Below are 27211 nucleotides of genomic sequence, written 5' to 3'. Positions count from 1 at the left end.
TAATTGGGGAGGATGCAGAGAAAAGATGGTATAAAACTTGTTCTTAGCAATAAGGGAAGTGATTATGACAGTCAGAAATGTTATTGGAAAGCTGTGGAAGAGAATCAAGGAAGGGCAGAAAATAAGTTGTTCTCCTTGTCAGGACCCAGGAAGACTTCTCCATTCCCCTCAAGCTCCAACTCAACTACGTTGGAAAGAATCAAGCCAATATACTTTTAATATGACAGGTACATAAACTAACAACGTATAATTCAAGTGACAATATTTTTCTCAACTAAAAATGCTATTTTTTTAAAGTGTGCATTTTAAAACAGTACTTCTCTATGTGGAAGGATCCAGGTGCACAGGCTTCTGCAAAGACACAGTGTCCAGTCCTCAGTCTTGCATTCTCCCCTCCCTCCTCCCAGGAAAGCAGGGTTGGTGCTCAGGGAGACAGGTTGAGAGTGAGCTGCCAAGTGCCTGCCAGCTGCAGTATATTCAGCCTACAGGGTGAGCAGTGAAGGAAGTGGGGGAGGGAGGTGATGAGTAGAGATGAGAGAAGGAAAGAAAAACTGAGGTTGATATTCAATCTAAAGAGGCAAGGCAGAGAAGGGAAATGAGCCATCCATGTGGGGGCTCATGGGAGAAAACAGACCAGGAGAAGAAATAGCAAGGGTAGAACTAGAGAAATTTTGTGAAGAGAGGGGTGGTAGTTACAGCAGCTTTTAAATTTAAATTAAATTTAATTTAATTTAATTTTTTGAGATGGAGTCTCACTCTGTCTCCCAAGCTGGAGTGCAGTGGCACGATCTCGCCTCATTGCCATGTCCACCTCCCAGGTTCTCAGGCAATTCTCCTGTCTCAGCCTCCCGAGCAGCTGGGACTACAGGTGTGCGCCACCACGCCCAGCTAATTTTTGTATTTTTAGTAGAGACGGGGTTTCATCATGTTAACCAGGCTGGTCTCGAACTCCCGACCACAGGTGATCTGCCCACCTCAGCCTCCCAAAGTGCTGGGATTACAGGTGTGAGCCACCGTGCTGGCTGCAGCAGCTTTTTATAAAATAAACTTAGCAGTGTTGTTCAAGGCACAAATAAATAGTAACGAGGAAATCTAGAAGAGTTTTAGACTGGAATATAAGCTTTGTGGAACATTTACCCACATTTAGACTGCCCAAACTAACCAAAACATCAGGTTTCTTGCCTTCAACTAGACTACTAGCCACCTGGGCATGATAATTATTGGTTAACTCAAGGGAAATGACTTATTGCTTAACAAATGTTATTGGTAGTAAAGATATGGAATCAACCTAAGTGTCCATCAACAGATGATTGGATAAAGAAAATGTATATACACATACACACAATGGAATACTATGAGCCATAAAAAATGATGAAATCATATCTTGTGGCAACATGGATGGAACTGGAGGCTACTATCTTAAGTGAAATAACTTAGAAACAGAAAGTAAAATACCACATGTTCTCACTTACAAGTGGGAGCTAAATAATACGTACACAGGGACATAGAGAGTGAAGCAGTAGACATTGGAGACTTGGGAGGGTGAGAGGGGAGTGAGGGATGAGAAATCACTTAATGGGTACAATGTCCACTATTCAGGTGTTAGCTACCCTAAAAGCCCAGGCTTCACCACTACACACAATATATCCATGTAACAAAATGACACTTGTACCCCCTAAATCTATAAAAATAAAAAAAGTTATTGGTTAAATAAACTATAAAGCCTGAAGTCTTCAAGGGGAAAAAATAATAATAAAAGGGGTTATTGGTGAATAAATATCAGGAACCACTGCTTTTCCCTTTATTTTTGAAAATAACTTTAGGAAATACTTACTTGTCTCAGAAACTATAACTAGAAGTATTCATGGGCTATTCTTTTCTAGCTTTGTATGACTCGGCTATTGGATACTAAAAATCCATCCCTGGACACTATTAAGATGCAAGTCTACTTTGATATGAATTATACAAATCGAGGTAACATATACTACCTATTTTTATACTTAAATTTCATATTGTATTTCAGCTAAGAAGGGCTTCATTTGGCTGACAATGAATTTAATTGTTTAATCAATTTAACAATTTAATTTTTGGCAATCTTTTGAAATGTTTTTCAACTTTGAGGACTATAACAATGTTAGAAATGCTAAATGAAAAAAAAACCGTTGGCCTTTGTGAGGGTTAAAAGCGAATTCCAATTATTATGCTCATAATTATTGTTTCCAAGTCTGTTGTCGTTTAACCTTTATGGCACTAAAACATAATAATTAGGAATTCAAACAACCAGCCCATTGAAGTTAAAAGTTTTTAATTTGTAGATTTCCCTGTTCCTGGTTTATGTTATTTTTTCATAATAATTACCTAAATTATATAACTATTCAAAAATGAAATGAATGATGGGGAGTTTAGAAAGCTTTTCAATATGTAACTTTTTTTTCTTTTCAGACAGAGTCTTGCTCTGTCACCCAGGCGGGAGTGTAGTGGCACGATCCACAGATCACTACAACCTCTGACTCCCGGGTTGAAGCAATTCTCCCACCTCAGCCTCCCGAGTAGCTGGGACTATAGGCATGTGCCACCTTGCCCAGCTAATTTTTGTATTCTTAGTAGAGACGGGATTTTGCCATGCTGCCCAGGCTGGTGTTGAACTCCAGGCCTAAGCCTGGATTTCTGTCCGCACCTTGGACTCCCAAAGTGCTGGGATTATGAGTGTGAGCCACCACGCCCGGCTCATTATGTAAATAATTTAATGCATACATCAAACACAAGTTGGAAACAAAAGAAAAAGGAAAATGTAATTCTCTATGGACCGCCTCTGCCCCTGCTGTATAAAACAAATCTATTTCTCTATGGACTACCTCTACCTCTACTATATAGTACAATCATTATTAACAATTTGATGATTTTTCTCTTTATTAGTTTCAGTTATGCTACCTATGTAAAAGTATGTATCTTGCATTTTTGCTTAATAGGGAAATTTTAAAGCAATAAAATAGTCATAGAATTGATAAAATTTAACCTATACATTTTTACATTTGTTATTTAAACATATTTTTAATTTGCAAAGTTCTCAGTTGGTTTTGTGGCAAGAGTATAGGTATAAACTGTGTGTGGTGGATATGTTAATTATTGCCCTTGTAATAGTAATATGGGTTGTCTTACAGAGTCATTGCAAGAACTGTACTTGCAACAACTCAGTGAACAGAGTCCTGTCAAAGTTAAGCCTATCCCTCAGCATATCACAGGAGGAATGAGGAGGGATACAGTTCTCGATGCAACATCGTATTATCAATAATGCTTTTCAGAGGAAATTTATCTAGAACTGAAATAAAAATACACGTAACCGAAAGGAACATATATACTACATATATATTTCTGCTACTATATATGCTTATGTATAGTATACGACATGTGCTTACATATAGCATAAATATATAATATGTATATATTTATATTTTCATATAGTATTATATATATGTTGTAGAAATGGCCTTCTTTATTTTCTGCTTAATTGGGAGGTTTTAGCCTTTTCTGAAATTTACTGTTTAGTTTGGCTGTTTTGTTTTTGTTTTTGTTTTTTTTTGAGACGGAGTCTCGCTCTGTCGCCCAGGCTGGAGTGCAGTGGCCGGATCTCAGCTCACTGCAAGCTCCGCCTCCCGGGTTTACGCCATTCTCCTGCCTCAGCCTCCCGAGTAGCTGGGACTACAGGTGCCCGCCACCTCGCCCGGCTAGTTTTTTGTATTTTTTTTAGTAGAGACGGGGTTTCACCGTGTTAGCCAGGATGGTCTCGATCTCCTGACCTCGTGATCCACCCGTCTCGGCCTCCCAAAGTGCTGGGATTACAGGCTTGAGCCACCGCGCCCGGCCTAGTTTGGCTGTTTAAAGTCTTAGGTGTTTTGACAAAGTATTCCATTTAAGTCACTGTCATAAATCTTTCCTACTGGATTTTTGTCTTGAGGCTACTTGCTGGCCACTGTTTTTTATTTCATTACTACAGCTTAAGAAATTGCTTGTTTTCCTGAAGTAGAATTGCCATATCCAATCCTAGTTTTTCTCTAGTTCTTATGTAAGAAGAATTCTAAAAATCAAATATATAGAACATTGTTATTTGGCAATTTTAGTGGAATTTCTCGAAGAACATCACCGGGTCCTAGAGTCTAGATTAGGCTCTGTTACCAGAGAAATTACAGATAACAGAGCATGTGCTAAAGAAGAATTGGAAAGCCTGTACCGGAAGATTATCAGCTATGTGTTACTCCGCTCTGGCCTTGGATCCCCTACAGACATCAAGACTGTCAGAGAGGTAACAGGTAAAAAGTATAACCAATTTCCATTTCATAAGTAAAATATATGATCATTGTATTTTATAAAATATGTTAAATTAGAAGTGTTAAAAATTGAAGTTTCCTTTGTATCTGAAAAAAAAAACATCAGCACGAATGAGTTAAAATGTACCCAGTCTCCTTTTACACTGTGTGTCCATTCTGAAACTCAAGTAGCACCTCTAGAAAGTGAAATATTGCTAATTTTCCTAGAGCTGCACATATCTAGGGACCTATTACACCTCATTAGAGAGACATTGATAATAGGATTGAGGGTACCAGGCTGATTGAGTAAATGGAAAAGCTGGAAAGGGATATTTCATATTGATGAAAAGAACTGAGTCTGTCATTTAAAATGGATGATGGAAAGGGGCACTATTTTATCCTTAGGAAATCTTTGCCCTCTTTCATCCTTTAAAATGAGGAACAGGAAAAATGTCTAGCTCTCCTATGGCCTTCCTGCATAATTATTTTAAAGCATCCATTTTTTGGCTCAGATTCCTAATTAGAAAGCTTGTTTTCATGCCCATTGCCAAAAAGTTACTGCTGGATGCGCTTAATTATTAAAAATGGACATGAGGCAATGGCATAACTTTCAGTAATCCAGCTTTGATGTGTGCTACATTTTATTATGTATTCTGTAACCAGGTATCAGTAATTTAAAGAATCATATAAGTAACTCAGACTCTTAACTTGCTACTAAAGAAAAAACCTTATTTAACTTCTGATATCTTTATTCTATCATTTTGTTTTCCTTTTTTTTTTTTTTTTTCTGGTTTATTTTAGCTGCTCTACAGAGCATTTTTCCTCAGGCTGAGCTTGGGACGTTTCTAACTCTGTCTAAGAAGGACAAAGAACGCCAGCTGAAAGAACTCACCATGATTGTTACTGGAATTCGTTTATTTAACAGAGACTGTGGAAAAGGCGGAGAAGGCATTGATGATTGTAGGTATATCATTAGGTTAATGCTAAAGGTTATGTATGTTTAAAATTTAAGTTGCACAGTGAGGAAAATAATAAACAACACACCAGTGGCATTCTTAAATTTAAGATTTGCATTTTTTACTGTTTCCTGAAGAATAACTACTGTTTATAATGTATAGTGATTTTTACTTTTGCTGGGGCAAGACTTTACATTTTATGTACCATGAAGCTAGTAGGAGAAAGTGAATCAGTGAAAGTGACAAAGGGCCCTGCTCAAAGCTAACCTCCCTGTTCAGCGGGGCTTTGTGTTCATTACTGCAAGTCAGTAACCAAAAGGGAGTACAATTTAGTTATTTAAAAAATAAAAATCTTCCTGAAAACGGTTCCTGGTGCAGTTAGTGGAATGAAAAGATCCACAAAGAGATATTTAAAATCTCTAAATTCGGGGGCATCTGCTTTGTGGTTATATACTTAATGCATTCTTTATAAGTTTGAAAGTACTTATGAAATATTTAATGAAGTATCTACCAGTAGAAGTAACTTCCTTATGAAATTTGGTACTCCTGTATGTCCATCGATAAGGTGTTAGTGTCTTTCACCAAATCACTAATCTAGAATAAAAGGGTAATTTTTTTCTAGTTTAAAACCTGTTCTAAAAAGTCAAATTTCCATTTTCATAAATGACCCTCCCTTGCTAGACTATTCTGTCATTTTTCACCATCCAGATGAGTTTCTTAACAAACATTCCTTTTTTTTTTAAATAACTAGAAGATATACAAAAGGAAGGGTCAGTGGCTCTTCTGGAAGCACATGGTTAACAACACATAATACCAAACTCTGCCTATTCTCTAAACTCTTCTATATTTAGTGGCAAAAGCTGACCTACTATAACTGGGTTATTCTGATAATATCTTTTGTTTGAACTTGTTTGTTTTAGGTTTTTTTTTTTTTTTTTTTTTTTTTTTTTGAGATGGAGTTTCGCTCTTGTGTTCCAGATTGGAGTGCAATGGCGCGATCTCGGCTCACTGCAACTTCCCCCTCCCGGGTTCAAGTGATTCTCCTGTGCTGAGATTACAGGCGCGCGGCACCACACCCGGTTAATTTTTGTATTTTTAGTAGACACGGGGTTTCACCATGTTGGCCAGGATGGTCTCAATCTCTTGACCTCATGATCCGCCCGCCTCAGCCTCCCAAGGTGCTGGGATTACAGGCGTGAGCCACCGCCCCCAGCCTAGATTCTTTTCTTTATGTGGTGGGACCCATGAAACACATGCCTCATTATTACTAATTTGATTGGGGAAAAAACCCTAACTTAATGCTTAAAATGTGACTACTTTCTAGGCTTCTTATCCTTAATTGTTTTTAGTCTCCTTTATGACTGCCTTTTTATACGCTTACAAACAGTGCCAGCTGTTCTCCATGTAGCAATCCCAGCCACCATGCAGCATATTGATTACCAGCTTGAGACTGCCCGGAGCCAGGTATACCGCTACACAGCCATCCTTGAGAAGGCAGCCAACGACCCACACATGAGAGCTGAACTTCAGCCATATATGTTAAAAGAAGCACTCTATAATATACGACAATATGAGGTCTTCCTTCAGATCATTTTGGTGAGTTAAGTTCATAAGATATAGGTATCTTTTTCCGTATAACGCAATCTCTTTATATAAGGCCACATCAGGTAGAACCAGGTCACTAATTAAGGAGACAACCTCAATAACTGCTCGGTTTATATTGCTTTGGTAGGGTTAGGAATCAAAAGAGAAATAGAAGAGTTGGGTTTTGATTTTAATGAAAATCTTTTGGTAGAAATTGAATTTGTATTTTTTATTGGTACTTGATAATATGATTGTTAGCATACTGTAGTTAAACAATGGTGTGTAAGTAAGTAATACTATGTTTATTTTAGTTCAGAGCAAGTAGCTAACATTGTTTGGCAGGTGGTTGCCTTTCAAATAATGTTTGTGTAATTATTCGTTCTCACTGTAACTGGTAGAAAGGATTTTTTTTAAAGGTTTTTTGTAGGCCAGGCACAGTGGCTCATGTCTGCAATCTTGGCACTTTGGGAGGCAAAGGTGGGCAGATCGCTTGAGCCCAAGAGTTCAAAACCAGCCCGGCCAACATGGCAAAACGCTGTCTCTACAAAAAGTATGAAAATTAGCCGGGCACCGTGACATGTGCCTGTATTCTCAGCTGCTGAAGAGGCTGAGGTGGGAGGATCACTTGAGCCTGGGGGGCAGAGGTTGCAGTGAGGCCAAGATCACACCACTGCACTCTGGCATGGGTGACAGAGGGAGACTCTGACCCTGATTCAAAAAAACTTAAAAAAAAATATATATATATATAGAGTGGGGTCTTGCTATGTTGCCCAGGCTAGTCTTGAACATCTGGCCTCAAGCAATCCTCCTGCCTCGGCTTCCCAAAGTGCTGGGGTAACAGGCATAAGCCACCACACCTAGCCAGATAAGATTTTTATATCTGGTGTTTCTAGATCTAATGAACAAGCCACACAGTATCCCTAGAGAGTTGGAAAATATGGTAAAGTGGTGGTTATAACCTTTTTAAAAAGTAGCAGTGCCCTTTCTGTCAGATAGAAACTTACTCAGAATCTTACAAATATAAAACAGGTATCTACATAAAGGGATTGGAGGACCTTTTCACTAAGGGATATCCCCATGACACTCTAGGGTTGTAAGGAAGACAGTCTGTTAATTACTGCATGATGCCAAGTTATGTTCCCACTCATCACCATTTACTTTTACACAACCTCTGTTTTCCAGTAACTATGAGATTCTCGGTTAATGGAACTGTCTTTTGTATGAGTGAATGCTAATTTCTTGAGGGGTAGAATAGGATGTATTCTGACCACCTCTTCTTTTTAACTTGTATTTTAATGACTTGGTACTACTATTGGATGCACTTGGTCTGTCCTCTCTCCTTACCTAGCTGTCCGGATGACATGACTTCATTCAGACTAGGGGTTGTCCTCACAACTAGCCTATCTAATTGTCTTCAGAAGGAGGATCCTAGCTGGGAGGCTGAGGTTAGAGAACTGCTTGAGGCCAGGAATTCAAGATCAGCCTGGGCAACATTACGAGACCCTGTCTCTACAAAAAATAAAATTAGCCAAGCGTAGTACTAATGGTACTAATTTATAATCCCAGCTACTCAGGAGGCTGAAGTAGGAAAATTGCTTGAGCCTAGGAGTTTGAGGATACAGTAAGCTTTGGCTATGCCACTGTGCTCCAGCTTGGGTAGCCAAGGAAGACCCCATCTCTAAAAAGAATAAATATATAAATAATAATAAAAACCAAGTCACTCTCTTGGGGTAGATATTTCCCTTTACATTACCTTGTGGCTATCAGCCTTATGTTAACTAGTCAGCTACTAAAGGGATTTTGTAATCAATTTATTTTGAAGTGCATGTGAGTCCACAGGAGTAGAACTTCGCATTCACATTTGTCACCTGCATTCAAAGGCGATACTATAAGAAAGAACCTTGGGAAACTGTCACACAACTGTAAGGATGTTGCAGAAGATGTCATTCATTATATAGAATCTTCTCATAGCTTTCAATCATGAATCCACCAACTGTCTTAAATTCTCATTGGCGTTCTACTTCTCACAGCTAGAGAGGGACAGTGAGTAAAGTGTAGAAGTGATGAGTGTGGGCTTTGCAACCAGACTACATGCATTCTAATCATGACTTTGCCAATTACTAAATCTGTGTCCCTAAGGAAGCTGCTTAACTTCCCTGTGCCTTGGTTTCCATATATGTAAAATGGGGTTATTCATAGTCTTCACCATGTAAATAAGGCAGCATAGCGCCTGGTGCAAAGGCTCAATAAAGTGATGATGGTGTTGTTTATGATTATCATCATCATCATTAGGGTGTTAGCTGAACAGCTGTAATTTCATTTGTCTAGTGGAACAGCTGAAGAGCTTTTATTTTTCCATACAGTATCTCATTTCCAAGCTCCTTGCTGCTCATGTTGGTGAAAAAGTTAATTTTCTTATCCAAGCGCTCTTTATGGCCATTTTGTGCTGACTTTAGTCAGGATCAGGATGAGTTTTCTTAACTTTCTGATTCTTTGCTCAAAGAGTCTTTTTTGTTTTGTTTTTAAACTATTCAATCCTTCCCTATCAGTCTTAGTGACAATTAAGGTTGATTATTATGAAATGGATATTGGTTTAATCAGTATTATCTCTAGATTATAAACTGCATCAATTTAAAATTAGCCAAGATTTTTCCTATATTAAAATCTATGAATATTCTTTTTAAAGTCACATTATTTGAACAGATACTACTTAAAAATTTTAAAGTAGCAATATTGATTTTTAAAAATTTCTCCTCAAAGTTTCAGTTTATGTGAACATTTAAAAATCCAATATGGGCCGAGTGCGGTGGCTCATGCCTGTAATCCCAGCACTTTGGGAGGCTGAGGCAGGTGGATCACCTGAGGTCAGAAGTTCGAGACCAGCCTGGCCAACATGGTAAAACCCCATATCTACTAAAAATAAAAAAATTAGCTGGGCATGTTTGTGGGTGCCTGTAATCCCAGCTACTCAGGAGGCTGAGGCAGGAGAATCGCTTGAACCCAGGAGACAGAGGTTGCAGTGAGCCAAGATTGTGCCACTGCATTCCAGTCTGGGTGACAGAGTGAGACTCTGTCTCAAAAAAAAAAAAAAAAAAAAAATATATATATATATATATATAGCGCCTGTGTAAGATAGTGAATTATTTTGTTTTGATCAGGCCTTTATCTGCTGCAGTGAACACACGGAAATATTCTAGAAAAGAAAAGGAAGTGATGATCATAGTTTTGCTGACTCTTAACTGAGAGAATAAAATTCCATCCTCTATGGGCTTTTAAAGGGCAAGGCAGACACCAAAGAGAGAAAGCTGCATGATATTGTGCAAGTAAGAGTTGCATTTGACAGCACATTTGTTAAAACCTGTAAGTCAAGATTTTTGTAGAGTTCTTTCCCCGCAGGCTATTTTTGCAGGGCCCATCCACAGACACACAACACAGGGCTTCTTGATTGTCCTTGATAAAGCAAGTAAAAAAATCAGGTGGAATTTGTGCTTGTTTTATTATATTTTATTTCTGTTGTAATAAGAACATTAAACATCAGAAATTCTATTCTAATTTCTGCTTCTATAAGTTTGACTAGACTTGTTGAAAATTGTCCGTGGAAGAAAGTATGAGGAACATATAAAAACTGTTTAAAAGGTAGGGGGAAGCGGAAGAAGACAAAGAAACATGCTGGGATCACATGCTTTTGCCAAACATTTGAATGTTATGATGTTTTTTTTTTAAGTGATAGCATTTTTAGAGGACTAATATTATAATTAAAAACTCTAGATGGGCTGGGTGTGGTGGCTCGCAGGAGGCCGAGGCGGGTGGATCACCTGAGGTCAGGAGTTCGAGACCAGCCTGGCTAACATGGTGAAACCCCATTTCTACTAAAAATACAAAAAATTAGCCAGGCATGGTGGTGGGAACCTGTAATCCTAGCTACTCGGGAGGCTGAGGCAGGAGAATCGCTTGAATCTGGGAGGCAGAGGTTGCAGTAAGCCAGATCGCACCATTGCACTCCAGGTTGGACAACAAGAGTGAAACTCCATCTCAAAAAAAAAAGGTCCGGGTGCAGTGGCTCACGCCTGTAATCCCAGCACTTTGGGAGGCTGAGGCGGGTTGATCACGAGGTCAGGAGTTCAAGAGCAGCCCGGTCAAGATGGTGAAACCCCATCTCTACTAAAAATACAAAAAATTAGCCAGGTGCGGTGGCAGGCGCCTGTAATCCCAGCTACTTGGGAGCCTGAGGCAGGAGAATCTCTTGAACTCGGAGAGCGAAGGCTGCAGTGAGCCGAGATTGTGCCACTGCACTTCAGCCTGGGCGACAGAGTGAGACTCTGTCTCAAAAAAAACAAAAAAAACAAACAAAACAAAACAAAACAAAAAAAACTCTGGATGATTGTGAATAAATTCTTTTTAGTAAAATGTAAATTATTTCTAGGATATTATTAGAAAAAAGCAAGAAGCTCTGTGTGCCTACTCTGAATGAATCCTGCAAATACAGCTTGGGGGAGGGGTCTACAGTATTTTTTTTTTTCTTTTTGAGGCAGGGTCTCGCTCTGTCACCCAGACTGGAGTGCAATGGCGCGATCTCCGCTCACTGCAAGCTCCGCCTCCCGGGTTCACGCCATTCTCCTGCCTCAGCCTCCCGAGTAGCTGGGATTACAGGCGCCCGCCACCACGCCTGGCTAATTTTTTGTATTTTTAGTAGAGATGGGGTTTCACCGTGTTAGCCAGGAAGGTCTCTTATCTCTTGACCTCGTGCCCCCCTTGGCCTCCCAAAGTTCTGGGATTACAGGCGTGAGCCACCGCCCCCCGCCCAGCCGTAGAATCTTTTCAATTGTAGGTTTTAATAAGTATAGCATGTCAAATGCCACTTTTACTTTGGAGAACGTATGCAAATGTATTCCTGTTTCTTGTTGCTGTTGCACAAATCTTAAAAGACTTTAAAGACTGCATTTTCATATTGATTCCTAAAACAAAACTTAACAAGCAAGGGGAAAAAAACTCTATGAGGGTAGACAAGAGACCTATTCGATGTGTATGGAAGAATAAAGCAGGAGGAGGAGTAATGCTTAAACAGCAGTATGGGTAAAATTAAAACAGGATACATATTACATTTATGAATAAAAATTTGTTAGTTGTAATGCAATGATAATAGCTGATGTTACTCATGAAGTAATTATTTTTGTCATTTAAAAGAGTCTAGAAAGCATTTAATTAGGTTACATATAGATGTCTAAGAATGCAAATGTACTTTTTTCTCTTCAAATAGATGTCATTCTTTTATGTTATACTGATAAACCCACACCACAACCATTTCTGGTGACATCTGGGGCAACACAGTATAATGGTTAAGAGCTGGGCTGTGGGCTCAGATGGTTTGGGATCCACCATGATGCTACCCCTTATTAGCTGCATCTACCTAGACAATTTACTTACCTTACTATTCTTTGATTTTCTCACTTGTATTTATCCTTTTTCGTATTTGTAAGTATTTAATGTGGTGCTTAGCACATAGTAAGAATAAATATAATTCTTTCTTTCTTTTTTTTTTGGGGGGGGGGGACGGAGTCTCGCTCTGTTGCCCAGGCTGGAGTACAGTGGCTCAATCTTGGCTCACTGCAACTTCTGCCTCCTAAGTTCAAGCTCTTCTCCCGCCTCAGCCTCCCGAGTAGCTGGGACTATAGGCACGTGCCACTACGCCCAGCTAATTTTTTGTATTTTTGGTAGAGATGGGGTTTCACCGTGTTAGCCAGGATGGTCTCGATCTCCTGACCTCATAATACACCCGCCTCAGCCTCCCAAAGTGCTGGGATTACAGGCGTGAGCCACCATGCCTGGCCAAATATAATTATTTCAAATTCAGCATTTAGCAACTTATTTTCAGACCATGATTGTTGTATCAAATATATTGTTTTTCTTTCAATGTGGTAACTTTTAAGATTTTCTGCATTCTTCAATGTGATTTTTTTCATTTAATTTTTCATACTTTATTCCTTGTGTCAATAGATTAAGAAAGTAAACGTTTCCCAAGTGTTGATTTATAATGTTTGTGTCACACAAAAAGTTCAGTTTCACAAAGAGTAACATTCAGTGATCTATTTGAATGTAATTTTAATCCTTATTTTAAACTAAGGGCTTTACAATAAGCTAAATACACACAAACCTGTATATCCTGAACTGCAAAAGCAGTTTCCATAGCCATATATATTTTAATCAAGTACCCATTTCCACAATGAACAAGTACTTACAAATATGTTAATATAATACTATCTCAAATGCTTATCCTGTCATCAACTTTTAAAACTATTCTTGCTACTGAAAGCATTTATTCTGAGAAGATTTAATCTGATGTGGGAACATGAGTTCTCCTAAAACTTAACAGACAGTATTTTATAAGCCTCAGAAGGTTTTAAATCAAAAATGCCTTCCAACAAGCATTCACATGAAACTTTTAGTTTCTTGAAAAATAATCACTCTTGTTATATGAAGAAAAGAATATTAAGACAAATTATCGTTTAAGACAGATAAAAATTCTTAAAAAGAACCATATTTTTCTATATCATATCCTTAGAAGGATCACAAGCCAGTTCACTACCTTTAATAGGCTTTCAGTTTACTGTTGTCTAAAAACTTAAGGATATATGAAGCATTTCTTAGTTATCATAAAGTCAAAGATGTCTTTTAGATCTTGCATAATAAATAGCTACAGTATAGCTTACAATGGCACAAATATAGCTAACATATAAATACTACTTCATCCTTTAGATAATCAAAAGTCAGAAAGAAATAAATGGTTTACAAGGTACTTTAACTTATTATGTGTGATCATTGAAACCCAACAAGTATTTCAAGTATGCTTATTATATAAAGACAGGTGATTAAAGGCTCAAAGATCACCCTAAAATTGAAGGCATGAAAATAAAAGCTGAAAACTTTGTGTTTTTCCATCTTTCATTTACATGGCTTGATATCTATCAGGACCTTACTATAGAAAATATACAGTTAATGTATGTACTTCCCCCAGATGATAATGAAGTTTCAGAAAGTACAAAAGGTGTCAAGATCCATAGTTTGCTTCATCAAATGGTTTTCAGTTCATTTCAGGTCTGCATTCATAGTAATCAAGTCTTTAACCCTAGCAAACTTCCTTGGGTCCCTTCAAATCAAGAAAACAATATTGTAAACTTGTACTCAACCTTGTCTTCCAATTCACAGTGCCTTGTGAGTCATTTCAATGATGAACTCTATGACAGGGTCTTCAAGAATATCCCCTGACTCAGTACAAGGATTCTGGTCATCCCCTAAACCATATGTCATACATCACGGGTGAGATCTCTCTAGCTTGCCAATCTGCAGTGCCCTGCTGGCTCACTCCTAACAGGTTTTTCTCAATGTGATTTTATTAAATCTTGTTATCAACATAATTTTCAGAGGAACCCCTAATTAGTTTTATCATTGAGGAATAGGAAAATAACAGCTATACAAAAACGGATACTTGAGGATCCATTTCTCAAGAATGCAATTATACTTAAATCTAAGAATACCTGGATACATTTAAGAAAAATTATATCCATTGTATTTCAAAAGATTCATCCAACTCACAAATATCTTGGAAGCCCCATACATATGCTGATACTGTTCTAGGTGTTGAGGATCTCACGGAGAAGAGACTTCCTGCTGTCATTCAGCCTACTTTCAGAAGATGTGGGGAGCAGGTATGGTCTGAGACACATATGATTTTTATACTAGAATTATAAAAATATTAATGCAAATTATATTGTTTTCACAGTCAGATATAATTACTGGTGCTCAAGAAGTGGAAATGATGACAAAACAGTTAGGAGCCCATCTGGAACAACTAAAAATGACCATAAAATCAAAGACAGCAGTCCCAACATCACAAGTCTTTGTAAGTATTTGTCATAAACTTTGACCTTAAGGTGAATTTCCTTTTGAGCCCTATAATATTGGATCACAAGTCATTATAATTATATTTAATTTCTAAAAATATAATGTTTTATATAAGTTGATCCTGTTCTTTATGGTTACTTTGCCATAATAGTAAATTATAAGTTGGATGAGAGAATTCCCCTACATAAGCAACTGCTACTAAAGGAACTGCAACTGTATAGTATGATAACCATATCAGTATTGGCTGTGACAACAGAAATAATCATAGTACTGTGGTTGAAAATGTATTCATAGTAGCTGGTCAGAAATTGCCTCCAGTACAGACATGATGTAACTCGTGACCTTTCTGAAAAGACAGATAATAATCACTTTGTTTACCAGGCCTGCACTTAAATATTGATTTTCTGATTATCTGCACCATTTTATGGACAAACCTGGCAAACCTTATCGGATAAGGAGGTATAAAATGTATGTGCAGTATTCTATTTATTTATTTATTTATTTATTTATTTATTTATTTGAGATAGAGTCTCGCTTTGTCACCCAGGCTGGAGTGCAGTGGCATGATCTTGGCTCACTGCAAGCTCCGCCTCCCGGGTTCACGCCATTCTCCTGCCTCAGCCTCCCAAGTAGCTGGAGTTACAGGTGCCCACCACCATGCCTGGCTAATTTTTGTATTTTTAGTACAGATGGGGTTTTGCCATGTTGGCCAGGCTGGTTTGAACGCCTGACCTCAGGTGATCTGCCCACCTTGGCCTCCCAAAATGCTGGGATTACAGGCGTGAGCTACTGTGCGTGGCCCTCTTTTTTTTTCTTAAGACATTTTTCCCTTGGTTTTTTGAGATGAAGAGTCCATAAATCTTTCTTAGGTGATCACATATGTTTGGCTTTTTAAAGTAAACTAACTTTATAATAATCATACTAAAATAAAATGCTTTGAAATAAAATGCAAATTTATTTTCTCATAATTTATGAGTTAAATTTCTATCTAAAGTCTACTGTCTAAGTTCGTAAGACTTTTGCTTAGGGAGAATTAACTTCTTTACAAATGACAACTGTATTTATCTTAAAGAGTACAGTGATTTATAATTTTATTACACAGTTGCATTTTGAATTTTTTTTTTCTCTGCCTCAGCCTATCTTCATCGCACTTTCTACTCTGTGGACCAGCTTGCAAGATGAAACTATTGTGGTTGGTGTCCTCAGTAATTTATTCACTCACATTCAGCCGTTCCTGGGTGCTCACGAACTTTACTTTCCTGAGAGAGCAATGCAACGTCATCTTAATGGAGCGACTGTGAAAACTGATGTGTGTAGAATGAAAGAGCACATGGGTAATGAAAATCATCCATTATTTCCTCTTCTTTTTAAAATTACCTCTAGAATAAAGTCACTCTTTTGTTCTAAAAATTTCATACCTTTCTGATAAAGCATTAAACATTTTTCTTGATTATAAAGTACTAATGAGGGCCGGGTGTGGTGGCTCATGCCTGTAATCCCAGCACTTTGGGGGGCTGAGGCGGGTGGATCACCTGAGGCCAGGAGTTCGAAACCAACCTGGCCAACATGGCAAAACTCCGTCTCTATTAAAAATACAAAAATTAGCCGGGCATGGTGGCGGGCGCTTGTAATCCCAGCTACCCGGGAGGCTGAGGCACAAGAATCGCTTGAACCCAGTGGGGCAGAGGTTGCAGTGAGCCAAGATTGTGCCATTGCACTCCAGCCTGGGTAACAGAGTGAGGCTCCATCTCAGGAAAAAAAAAAAAAAAAAAAAGCACTCATGTTCATGAGAGGAAGTGTGGAAAACAGAAAAAATGTAAACTGAATAACTTACTATCCAGCAATAACCATTCCTAGTGTTATCGTTCATGTTTTGGTTAACAATCATTTTTTGTGCAGATGTGTTTCTATTGCAGTCCTAGTAATTTTATTATTGATTTGTTGGAGAAAAGAATATTAATCCTTGCTATTTTGTTGCAAATAAAGCTCCATTTCTTTAGAATGTTATTTGTTACATATCTACCTCAGATTCAAGTTGAGAATTTACAAACCAATAAATGTTATTCCTGTAAAATTAATTGAGCTTATTTAGGTCCTTTAGAAGATGCATTGATTCTTACAGAAAAACAATCTTTATCAATAAACTTTTAACCATTTTAGACCCTTCTATCTTAGCTAAAGACAAGTTAACATTTATGAGGAATGCCAAAAAAGAGCCTGGGACTTGAGATGCTGATGTTGCATAAAAAGAGAGTTTTTTCAGAAAATAAAATTAATAATTTACGAATTTTCTTTTCAAATTCTACTTTTTAAAGATGAAAAATAAAAATATAGCAGTGATTTCTTAAACTATTAGAATGCATAAAAACTGAAAACTAAATCAGAAACTAAAAAATATCCTTTCAGTTCAAGTTTTTTATTACTCATTTCATTTCATTAAAGCAGCATATCTAAGCAAATATTAAATGAAATTGAAAAGTTAAAGTAGCTTCAACGGTGGATATTAAGCTAACCATATTGGCAAGACTGTTTACCTGCAGCTTCTTAGATTTAGATGTGTCATTTTCTACCATACGTCAGAACTTTTTATTCACTACAACACTATTAAATTACTGCTCCAGTGAATTGGTCAAGCCAGTGTTCTAAAAGAATTTCATTTACACCTTCCACATACTGTCATTGTTAGAGGCTTTCAGGCATATCAGGAAAAAAGAGAGAGGATTTATTTTCTATAAATTATGCATTTACTTTTAGTGGTAGCCACAAGATCATTTGTGGTGCCTGCTTTTTGGGTTTAGAACCAGGCATAGAAGTGTACATGGGATTGTGAAAGCTAAGAAACTTCGGAACAATGTTTTATAAATACGTGGTATTATTTGTGTAAAAATTTATTCAGTTTGCTTATCAAATGTAAATAGGTAAGCTAACCAACAGTAGGAAGAATTTTTAAAACTACAAAGAACAAAAATTACACACCTTGTTATCAAAATCAGTTAACATTTTCTTGACTGTCTTTGCTCAGAACCTTCTCTGTTGTTTCAAGAAGCAACAGTCCTAGTTTATAAGCATCATATTAAACATATGTTGCCACCTAGCATGTTATTAAGAACAACGCTATATTGAATGAGGTCAATGTATCTCTGGGTCACATAGCAGCCAGTCTATTCTGCTCAACTCCTTGGGTTATTTACTCTGCAGCAGCAGGAAGCACCACACACTTTCGGAAGTGCCCCAGTCAGCTTTTCTCTCAGCAGCAGAGCATGCTTGTCAGAAATGGCCTCTCCTTTCTGTTCTTCATTCTGGAGCAAAGTCCTACCTCCAAGTTTGCCCCAGAAACTTTACATGTCACTGAGGTCATTTGTACTTCTTTGCTTCAATAGACTTCCTCATAAATCTGGTTTTGTGAATATCAAGTTTTTGCCCATTGGGAAAAGTACAAAGCAATAAAAAGGTAATGTTTAGAATGAGCTCCTGCTGATTTATTTTGGAAATTTAACCTTCTCACTGAATTAAAACTTTTCTTGTTCTCCTTCATTTCAGAAGATAGAGTAAATGTGGCAGATTTCAGAAAACTAGAATGGCTTTTCCCAGAAACAACAGCAAATTTTGATAAACTATTAATTCAATATCGGGGATTTTGTGCTTACACGTTTGCTGCAACAGATGGTCTTCTCCTTCCAGGTATATCATTGGAAATGAGACTGCTCTCCTTTCCCCAATTTTTTCTTTATATGGAGTTCTGTCATTGTCACTTGAATATTCACTTTAAAAACTTTATGGACTCTAATGGTGAATTAACGAAGGATCTACAAAGATGATCCAGTCTTCATTTTGGAGGTGCTCTGGTAGACTGACATAAGTAAGAAATTATAAGTGATTAGTAATAGAAAGTGTATATGTGTTATGAAATATGGATGCTGTAGTACCATTGAAAGGGGATGACTCATATGGCCAATGAAGAATTCTAGAAATGTTACACGACATTGACTGGATGCAGTGGCTCATGCCTGTAATCCCAGCACTTTGGGAGGCCAAGGCGGGTGGATCACTTGAGGTCAGGGGTTGGAGACCAGCCTGGCCAACATGGTGAAACCCTGTCTTTACTAAAAATGCAAAAATTAGCCAGGCATGGTGGTACATGCCTGTAGTCCCAGCTACTCGGGAGGCTGAGGCAGGAGAGTCACTTGAACTCGGGAGGCAGAGATTGCAGTGAGCAGAGATCACTCCACTGCACTTCAGCTGGGCAACAAAGTGAGACTTCCTTTCAAAAACAAAACAAAACAAAACAAATGTTACACAACATTACTAAAAATACATCATCTTCCAAAGTAATTACTGAAAGAGCAACACTTATTTGACTGACATGTTTGTTTAAAAATATTCTTTGTTACTTTACAGTTATATTTCACTGGCATAGATCAGGATTTCTCTGTTAGACCCCATAAGGAAATGGCTAATATCAAGTAAAATTTCTCTATGATGTATATATTATTAGAGCTTCTCCAAAATAAAGAATAAATCAGAGATAGAGATGAAATAAATTACTATCCAAAAAGTGCTGTGTGAATTGTGAATAAGAAAAAGCCTGCCAGGGCTAGAATGAAAACTGTGACAAGATTGTGTCTTAATTTACTTTACACCATTAACCTTATTTTTCTTCTTTCTCCTTTTTTTTTCTTTATTTCTTTTGTTACATTTCAAAATTGGGTATTTTTTCGTTAAAAATAACTATTGGGATTGTGTGTATACAGGCTAGAGAGAGCACACAATTGGCTCATTTAAAAAATGTTATTACATTTTTGATAATGGGAATAACAAAATATTTACTGTGGGAAATTGAGAGTAATATTCTGAGGCCCAATGAGGGTCACTGGTACTGGGGAGAAAACAATCAAGAGCCTTGCAGAGGTAAAATGCAATGGAATGTAGATAGTTTCCTTTTCTTTCTCCTCCCTCCCTCTCTCCCTCCCCCACCTCCCTCCTCCTCTCCATTCCTTCCTTCCTTCCCTGTTTCACACAAATAAGAAAGGAAAGGAGAAACATGGATGTGGCATGATGGCAGAGGAAGCATGATGTGGTTGGAAAAGCTATGGGCTAGGGTTCAGAAGAGCCTGGTCTGTGTCCTTAGTGAACTAGGTAACATTTATGAAATCTCACACCTTCTGTGAACTTCAGTTTCCCCTCAGGAAAATGAAAAGGATCAACCAGGAGGTCTGTATGGTCCCTTCCAGGGTCTCCCAGCTATAAGTCTAAGAAGAAAGAGGGCAAAGTAGAGAAGTAGAAGAGCTTGTGGGGCCATGAGTTTCAGATTCCTCTCTGAATAAGTGAATTCTGACTATTTCTGCTTGCTACATTATTTCTACTTCATTATTTTCTGGGCAGCAGCAACCTGCATTACCTCAGATGAATTCTGTAGAACTTCCCTTCTTCCATTCAGGAGTGGAGACCACATGACTTAAATCCCAGGGTAACACTGGTGCTTAGCAGTCAGGGTCCTTTTCTGATGACTTCATTGCCTACCACACCTTCCCTCGTTTGCTCCATTCCAGTGGCTCTGGCTTTCTTGCTGCTATTGAACAGTCAAAGCCCACTTTCACCTCAGAGCCTTTGCACTCTACTTGGAAAGCTCTGCCTTCCAGGTTGCTACTTGCCTTGCTGCCTCATTTTATTCAGTCTTCCCTAATCACTCAATTTAAAATATCACTTGCACACTTCTTCCTTTTACTATGTGTTTAACCTCCTTTATTACTTTTTTCATGTAGCACTTGTCACTCTGTGGCCTATGATATATTTGTGATTTTTTGAGAGCAAGGAATCTGTTATCTTCTACAGGCTTGGCACCATTTATTTGCTGGATAAATGAAAGAATAAATGAATAAGACAGTTACTCTTTCTAATACAACTTCCACAAACTATGTGGATATTTAATTATCTATAGTCTATGTAGTATCTTTTTACAGTGAAAAATATTTGCTAATATGCAAATTTGCATTTTGGAAAAGATGTCCCATGTTTGTAGTTCTTACTGGGTTATTTTAAACATAGACCTTGCAGTAGTTAGTTGAAGTAGCTTTGAAAAATCTGCCAGATGAGTAAGTGGCTTTTCATAAAAGATTTTTAAAATTATTATATCTGAATAGTGGAAAGTATTTTTACATAAAATACAGTTTAAAATCATACTTTAACATAAAAATATAATTAGTATGGATTTCACGTATCATTTAAAAATGTATAAATTAAAATGCTAATTATAACATCTTAGCAAAAAAAGCATAAGTGATATGTTAAAAATGGAGTGGAAGGGGCTGAGCGTGGTGGCTCATGCCTGTAATCTCAGCACTTTGGGAGGCCGAGGCAGGTGGATCACCTGAGGTCAGGAGTTCAAGACAATTTGTTGAAACCCCATCTCTATTAAAAATACAAAAATTAGCCGGGTATGGTGGTGCACACCTGTAATCCCAGCTACTCAAGAAGCTGAGACAGGAGAATTGCTTGAACCCAGGAGGCAGAGGTTGCAGTGAGCTGAGATCATGCCACTGGACTCTGGGTGACAGAGCAAGACTTTGTTTCAAAAAAAAAAAAAAAAGTGGAAGGGCCAGGAGTGGTGGCTCATGTCAGTAATCCCAGCACTTTGGTAGGCCAAGGGGAGAAGATCGCTTGAGTCTAGGAGTTTGAGACCAGCCTGGGTGACGTGGTGAAACCCCATCTCTCCAAAAACGGGTTAGCTAGGTGGGGTGGCAAATGTCTGTAGTCCCAGCTACCTGGGAGGGTAAGGCAGGAGGATCCCTCGAGCCTGGGATGTTGATGCTGTAGTGAGCTAAGATTGTGCCACTGCACTCCAGCCAGGATGATAAGAGTGGGACACAGTGTAAAAAAAAAAAAAAAAAAAAGAGTGGAGGAATGGCTCTATGGTATGTTACAAACACAGAGTAACAATATTTCTTTTCTTTTTCTTGAGACAGAGTCTCGCTCTGTCACTCAGGCTGGAGTGCAATGGCACGATCTCAGCTCACTGCAACCTCCACCTCTCAGGTTCAAGCTATTCTCCTGCCTCAGCCTCCTGAGTAGCTGGGATTACAGGCGCACACCACCACGCCCATCTAATTTTTGTATTTTTAGTAGAGACGGGGTTTCACCTTGTTGGTCAGGCTGGTCTTGAACTCCTGACCTCAGGTGGTCTGCCTGCTTTGGCCTCCCAAAGTGCTGGAATTACAGGTGTGAGCCACCGTGCCTGGCCAGAATAACAATATTTCATAAGTGATCAAGACATTTCATGTTTAATTCTTTTTTTATTTTCAGGAAATCCAGCAATTGGAATTTTAAAATATAAAGAAAAATATTACACATTCAATAGTAAAGATGCTGCATATTCATTTGCAGAAAATCCTGAACATTATATTGATATAGTTAGAGAAAAGGCCAAAAAAAATACAGAGTTAATTCAGCTATTGGAACTTCATCAACAGTTTGAAACACTGATTCCATATTCTCAGGTAAGCAGGGTCAATATTTTATGAATTTATGACATTTAAAAATATAGTTAATTAAAAAGTTGTATTTTGTTGTAGAATGCTTCCCAAGTCCAGGCAGAGAGAGAGAGAGTCAGCTGAGGGTCTTTACAGGTTGTCTGAAAGGGATTCACATCTGAAGATGAAAACTAATGGAATAAATAAAGAATAATGAAAACAGGATATGGAGTCAAATTGATGAATTAGGAAATGGGGAAATCTGAATGCAAAGGACTTCATTGACTTGTAAATAATTGAAGCTGCAGTATATTTCTGTATCTAACATTGGAGGAGCTCAACACAGATAACATGGATAGTAACTTATACTCAGAGCTGCAAAACAATTTAACAGGTTTAAACTGTAGTAGTCTGAAAGGCCACAAAATGGATCTCGTGGTGGGTTTCTTGTATGTCTGTGTCTATTGATTAATTCATTCATCTTATTTAGTAAGCCACTTATTGTGTGTTGGTAATTATTCTTGGCATAAGGGATTTCATTAAACAAAACAGATAAAAATCTCTACCAGTTTGGAACTCACATTTGAATGCTATATATTCTCACACTCTTCCTCTTTGTCTCTCATTTTCATTGTTCATCTCTTTTTATGTTCTTTTTAGAGACAAGGTCTCACTCTGTCACCCAGGATGGAGAGCAGTGGCACAATCATAGCTCACTGTAGCCTTCAACTCCTGGGTTCAAGGGATCCTCTTGCCTCAGTCTCCCAAGAAGTGGGACTACAGGCAAGTGCCACCATGCCTGGCTAATTTTTTAAGAAAACTTTTTTTGTAGAGATAGGGTCTTGCCATGTTGCCCAGGCTGGTCTCAAACTTGTGGCTTCAAGTTATCCTCCTGCCTTGGCAACCCAAAGTATTGGGATTATAGGCATGAGCCACCATGCCCAGCCTGTTGTTCATCTCTTAAGTGGTCTTTCTGTCTCTCCTCTCTCTTGTTGAGTTCCTCTCTTTTAAACTCACTAAAATGAAAACATTTTGAAATACATGGTTTAAAATGTCTATTGTTTGCTTTTTTTTTTTTTTGACCAAGTCTTGCTCTGTTGCCCAGGCTGGAGTGCAGTGGCGTGATCTTGGCTCACTGCAACTTCCACCTCCCAGATTCAAGCAATTCTCCTGTCTTAACCTTCCGAGTATCTGGGACTACAGGCGGACGGCACCACGCCTGGCTAATTTTTTGTATTTTTAGTAGAGATGGAGTTTCACCATGTTGGCCAGGCTGGTCTCAAACTCCTGATCTCAGGTGATCCACCCACCTTGGCCTCCCAAAGTGCTGGGATTACAGGTGTGAGCCACCACGCCCGGACTCGTTTGCTATTTTTTGTCAACATTTTAACTATGAAGCAGGTGGGCTTTGTGCCACTGACCTGGCCAGCAGAGATCCAAGCAGTAATTTGGGAGAGGACTGTTGGGCTGGTGACAGTGGAGCACAGAGGATGGTCTGAACACTTGGGCAGGAAGATCAGAAACAAGCTAAGGACTTTGAGGCGGGTGGGGGGAAGTATGGCAGTCAGGACCATGGACAGCTCAGTTGGTGCTGTTATTCTGACATCGTGATGTGCTGTGTTCTGACATTGGGTTATTCTGACATTGTGATGACATCGTTGATGTAGCACTCCAGCTCCCCTTTCCAATGAAGCTATTCTGCAGAGCCTTCTAGGTTCCTCCTGTTGTGATGAGAAATTGGTCTTGTCTACAGTGTCTTTCTGTATGTGAGCCAAATAGTAGGTAGGCCTACAATTTTTATTTCCACTAAAAGGTTAGTTACTCTGAAAATGTACCAATTTAACTTCATTATAAGGCTTGTTAGTTACCCATAATCCTGCGAGGACTTGTTAATACCTCAGTTTGTAATATTTGCCAATTTGATGAATTTAAAATGGTACTTATTATTGTTTCTTTTTTTTTTTTTTCCTGAGATGGACTCTTGCTCTGTTGCCCAGGCTGGAGAGCAGTGGCGCGATATCAGCTCACTGCAAGCTCCACCTCCCTGGTTCAAGCAATTCTCTGCCTCAGCCTCCTGAGTAGTTGGGATTACAGGCGTCCACCACCACGCCTGGCTAATTTTTGTATTTTTAGCAGAGACGGGGTTTCACCATCTTGGCCCGGCTAGTCTTGAACTCCTGACCTCATGATCCACCCACCTCGGCCTCCCAAAGTGCTGGGATTACAGGCATGAGCCACCGCGCTGGGCCCTTATTACTGTTTTATTGTGCATTTTTCTAACAGTGAAGTTTAGCATTTCTTCTTATTTATCTGTTCAGGTTTCCCCTTCTGTGCATTGCCTATTTATAACTTTTGCCAGTTTTTTTTTTTCCATTCGCTCTTTCTGTTTTTAAGTTGTTGATTGGCAGTTCCTTTCTATTCTAAATATTAATCTTTTCTAAGTTATAGAAGTTGCAAATGTCTTTCCCAGCCTGACACCTCTCTGTTAACTTTGTAAGTCAAATCCTTCATTGAAGACACATCTTTAATTTTAGTGTAGTCATATCTAATAATTTTTTCCTTTAAAGATTGTACTTTTTTAAAATCTTATTTTAGAAATTCTTCTCTGTCCTAAGATTATTCTTTTACATTTTATTTTTATTTTATTTTTATTTTTTTGAGACAGAGGCTCACTCTGTAGCCCAGGCTGGAGTGCAGTGGCATGAACATAGCTCACTACAGCGTTGACCTTCTGGGTTCAAGCAATCCTCTTGCCTTGGGCTTTTGTGTAGCTGAGACCACAGGCATGCACCACCATGCCTGGATAATTTTTTTTTTTTTTTTTTTTTTTTTTTAGTTTTTCTAGAGACGGTGCCTCACTTTGTTGCTCAGGCTGGTCTTGAACTCCTAGGCTCAAGCAATCCTCTTGCCTCAGCCTCCCAAAGTGCTGGGATTACACGCGTGAGCCACCACATCCAGCCCATTTTCTTCTTTTTAAATTGTCAATCTAAATAACAGATATTCTCTAAAAGAAAATGATATTTGTTCAGGACAAGGCACTGCAATGGGAATACACTTATAATAGTAAACTATGTGTGTATTCAGAGAGGTAAAGAAAGAGTCTGTTAAGGGAAAAGTTAGGAGGATTACATAATTGTTGAAGATAATTATCCTGGCCAGGCGTGGTGGCTTAAGCCTGTAATCCCAGCACTTTGGGAGGCTGAGGTGGGTGGATTATAAGGTCAGGAGTTCGAGACCATCCTGGTCAACATGGTGAAACCCTGTCTCTACTAAAAATATGAAAATTAGCTGGGCGTCGTGGCGCGTGCCTGTATTCCCAGCTACTTGGGAGACTGAGGCAGGAGCATTGCTTGAACCAGAGAGTCGGAGGTTGCAGCGAGCCGAGATCGCACCACTCCACTCCAGCCTGGCAACAGAGCGAGACTCTGTCTCACACACAAAAAATAATAATAATTATCCTTGGCTTGGTTGGACAGGCAGTTGCTGGGCAGATGTCATCACAGAAATATTTTTTCTGTGTAAGGTTGTGGTGACCTTTGTGCAGGATTGTGTTTTTTGGAGAGTCTTTTTGATAATTTTAAAAAGGGATTTGCCATGGGAGCCCTTCCTTCCTGGCCATCCCTGGCTCTGTTTGTCAGAGTTTTTAACACAAGTGACACCATTTTGATTCTGACAACTTTCACACAATTTATTTTTTACATTGAGATCTTTAGTCTATTTGGAGATAATAAAGGATTCTAATGTTATTTTTCTTCATGTAGTAAGCCAGTTTTCCTAATACGATTTACTAAATAATGTAAGTGTATTTCCTACAAAATATGATGCACCTCTATTGCATTAACAACTTTCATATGAAATAGGTTTATTTCTAGGCTTTCTATTCCATTGCATGGGTCTATTTATCTCTATCCTAATGCCACACTGCTTTAATTACTATTGCTTTGTAACATATTTTATTATCTGATAAGGAAGCTCTCTTCTTTGCCTTTTAGTTTTCAAAATTTTCCATGTAAGTTTCTTAATGAATTTGCTAAGTTTTCCCAAAAAATCTTACTGGAATTTTAACTGGAATTGCATTAAACTAATGAAATAATTTGTGGGGGAATTTATATATTTATTGTACTGAATTGTCCCCTCAATAAAAATACCATTTTCATAGTGTTTTTTTCCTATAGTAGTTTCATTAATTATGCCTTCATAAAACTTGATGGATTTAGTTATATTTTATTCTCTACTTATTTCTAAAATAGTAGTTGAATTTTTGCCATTCATGTATGTATTCCTAAATAATATATATCTGTGAAACGACTTCATTTTGCCCAATTTTCTGTTAGTTGATTTCTCTTTATTTTAGTGATTTGCAGGAAGTGTTTTTTTCAAAATTATATTTTGGATATGAATTCTTTGTTAAATATATGTTTTGAAGATATGTTTTCTCAGTTTGTGGCTTATGTTTTCATTCTTTTTGTGGTATCTCTTGATGAACAAGTCTTCCATTTTAATGTGTAATGTGTCATTTTTTCTTCATGTCTTGTTTAAGAAGTTCTTATGTATTCTGAGATCACAAAAATATTCTTACCTTTTTTTTTTTTTAAAAGAAATGCATTTTGTCTATTATGTAGAGCCTTTAGTTCACTTGGATTTTATTTTTGTTTGTGGTGGGAGGTAAAGAACCAATTTTATTTTTTTCCCATTTGTAGTGAAATTGTCGTAGACCATTTGTTTAATAGTCTCTCCTTTCCTCACTGATCTACAGTGTCTTATCAATAACCACAGGCTTATTTTTGCACTCTCTATTATGTTCAGTTACTCAATTTTTTAAAAATTCCTGTATTGATGTCTTCAATAGCTTTGTAAGTTTTGATATCCGGTAGAGTAAATTTTCACATTCTTTCTTCTCTGAAAAGTCTTGTCTGTACTAGACTTTTTACTTTTATAAATTTGAGAAGTACATAATGAAATTCCGTTAAAAACCCTTGAAGGAATTCTGATTGAAATTGCC

At 38.0% G+C, this 27211-nt stretch overlaps 1 protein-coding gene across 6 annotated transcripts in view; it reads left to right on the top strand.

Moving 5' to 3' along the window:
- The window catches only part of LOC105496289 (cilia and flagella associated protein 206), a 55785-nt gene that overhangs the window by 3913 nt on the left and 24661 nt on the right, over window positions 1-27211 (top strand). For 5 of the 6 annotated variants that reach the window (XM_011766585.2, XM_024797435.2, XM_071096747.1 and 2 more), the window contains exons 4-11: window positions 1884-1974; window positions 4119-4307; window positions 5106-5264; window positions 6648-6856; window positions 14622-14741; window positions 15879-16077; window positions 18284-18424; window positions 22043-22236. In XM_011766585.2, coding sequence (XP_011764887.1) covers window positions 1884-1974; window positions 4119-4307; window positions 5106-5264; window positions 6648-6856; window positions 14622-14741; window positions 15879-16077; window positions 18284-18424; window positions 22043-22236 — 1302 coding nt within the window. Of the gene's footprint in view, window positions 1-1883; window positions 1975-4118; window positions 4308-5105; window positions 5265-6647; window positions 6857-14621; window positions 14742-15878; window positions 16078-18283; window positions 18425-22042; window positions 22237-22311; window positions 22369-27211 lie in introns of those variants that run through there. The other variant, XM_071096748.1, reaches the window with a different exon arrangement.

Source organism: Macaca nemestrina, chromosome 5 (genome assembly GCF_043159975.1).
Source record: "Macaca nemestrina isolate mMacNem1 chromosome 5, mMacNem.hap1, whole genome shotgun sequence".
NCBI lineage: Eukaryota > Metazoa > Chordata > Mammalia > Primates > Cercopithecidae > Macaca > Macaca nemestrina.
This window is presented reverse-complemented; position numbering and strand designations above follow the sequence as displayed.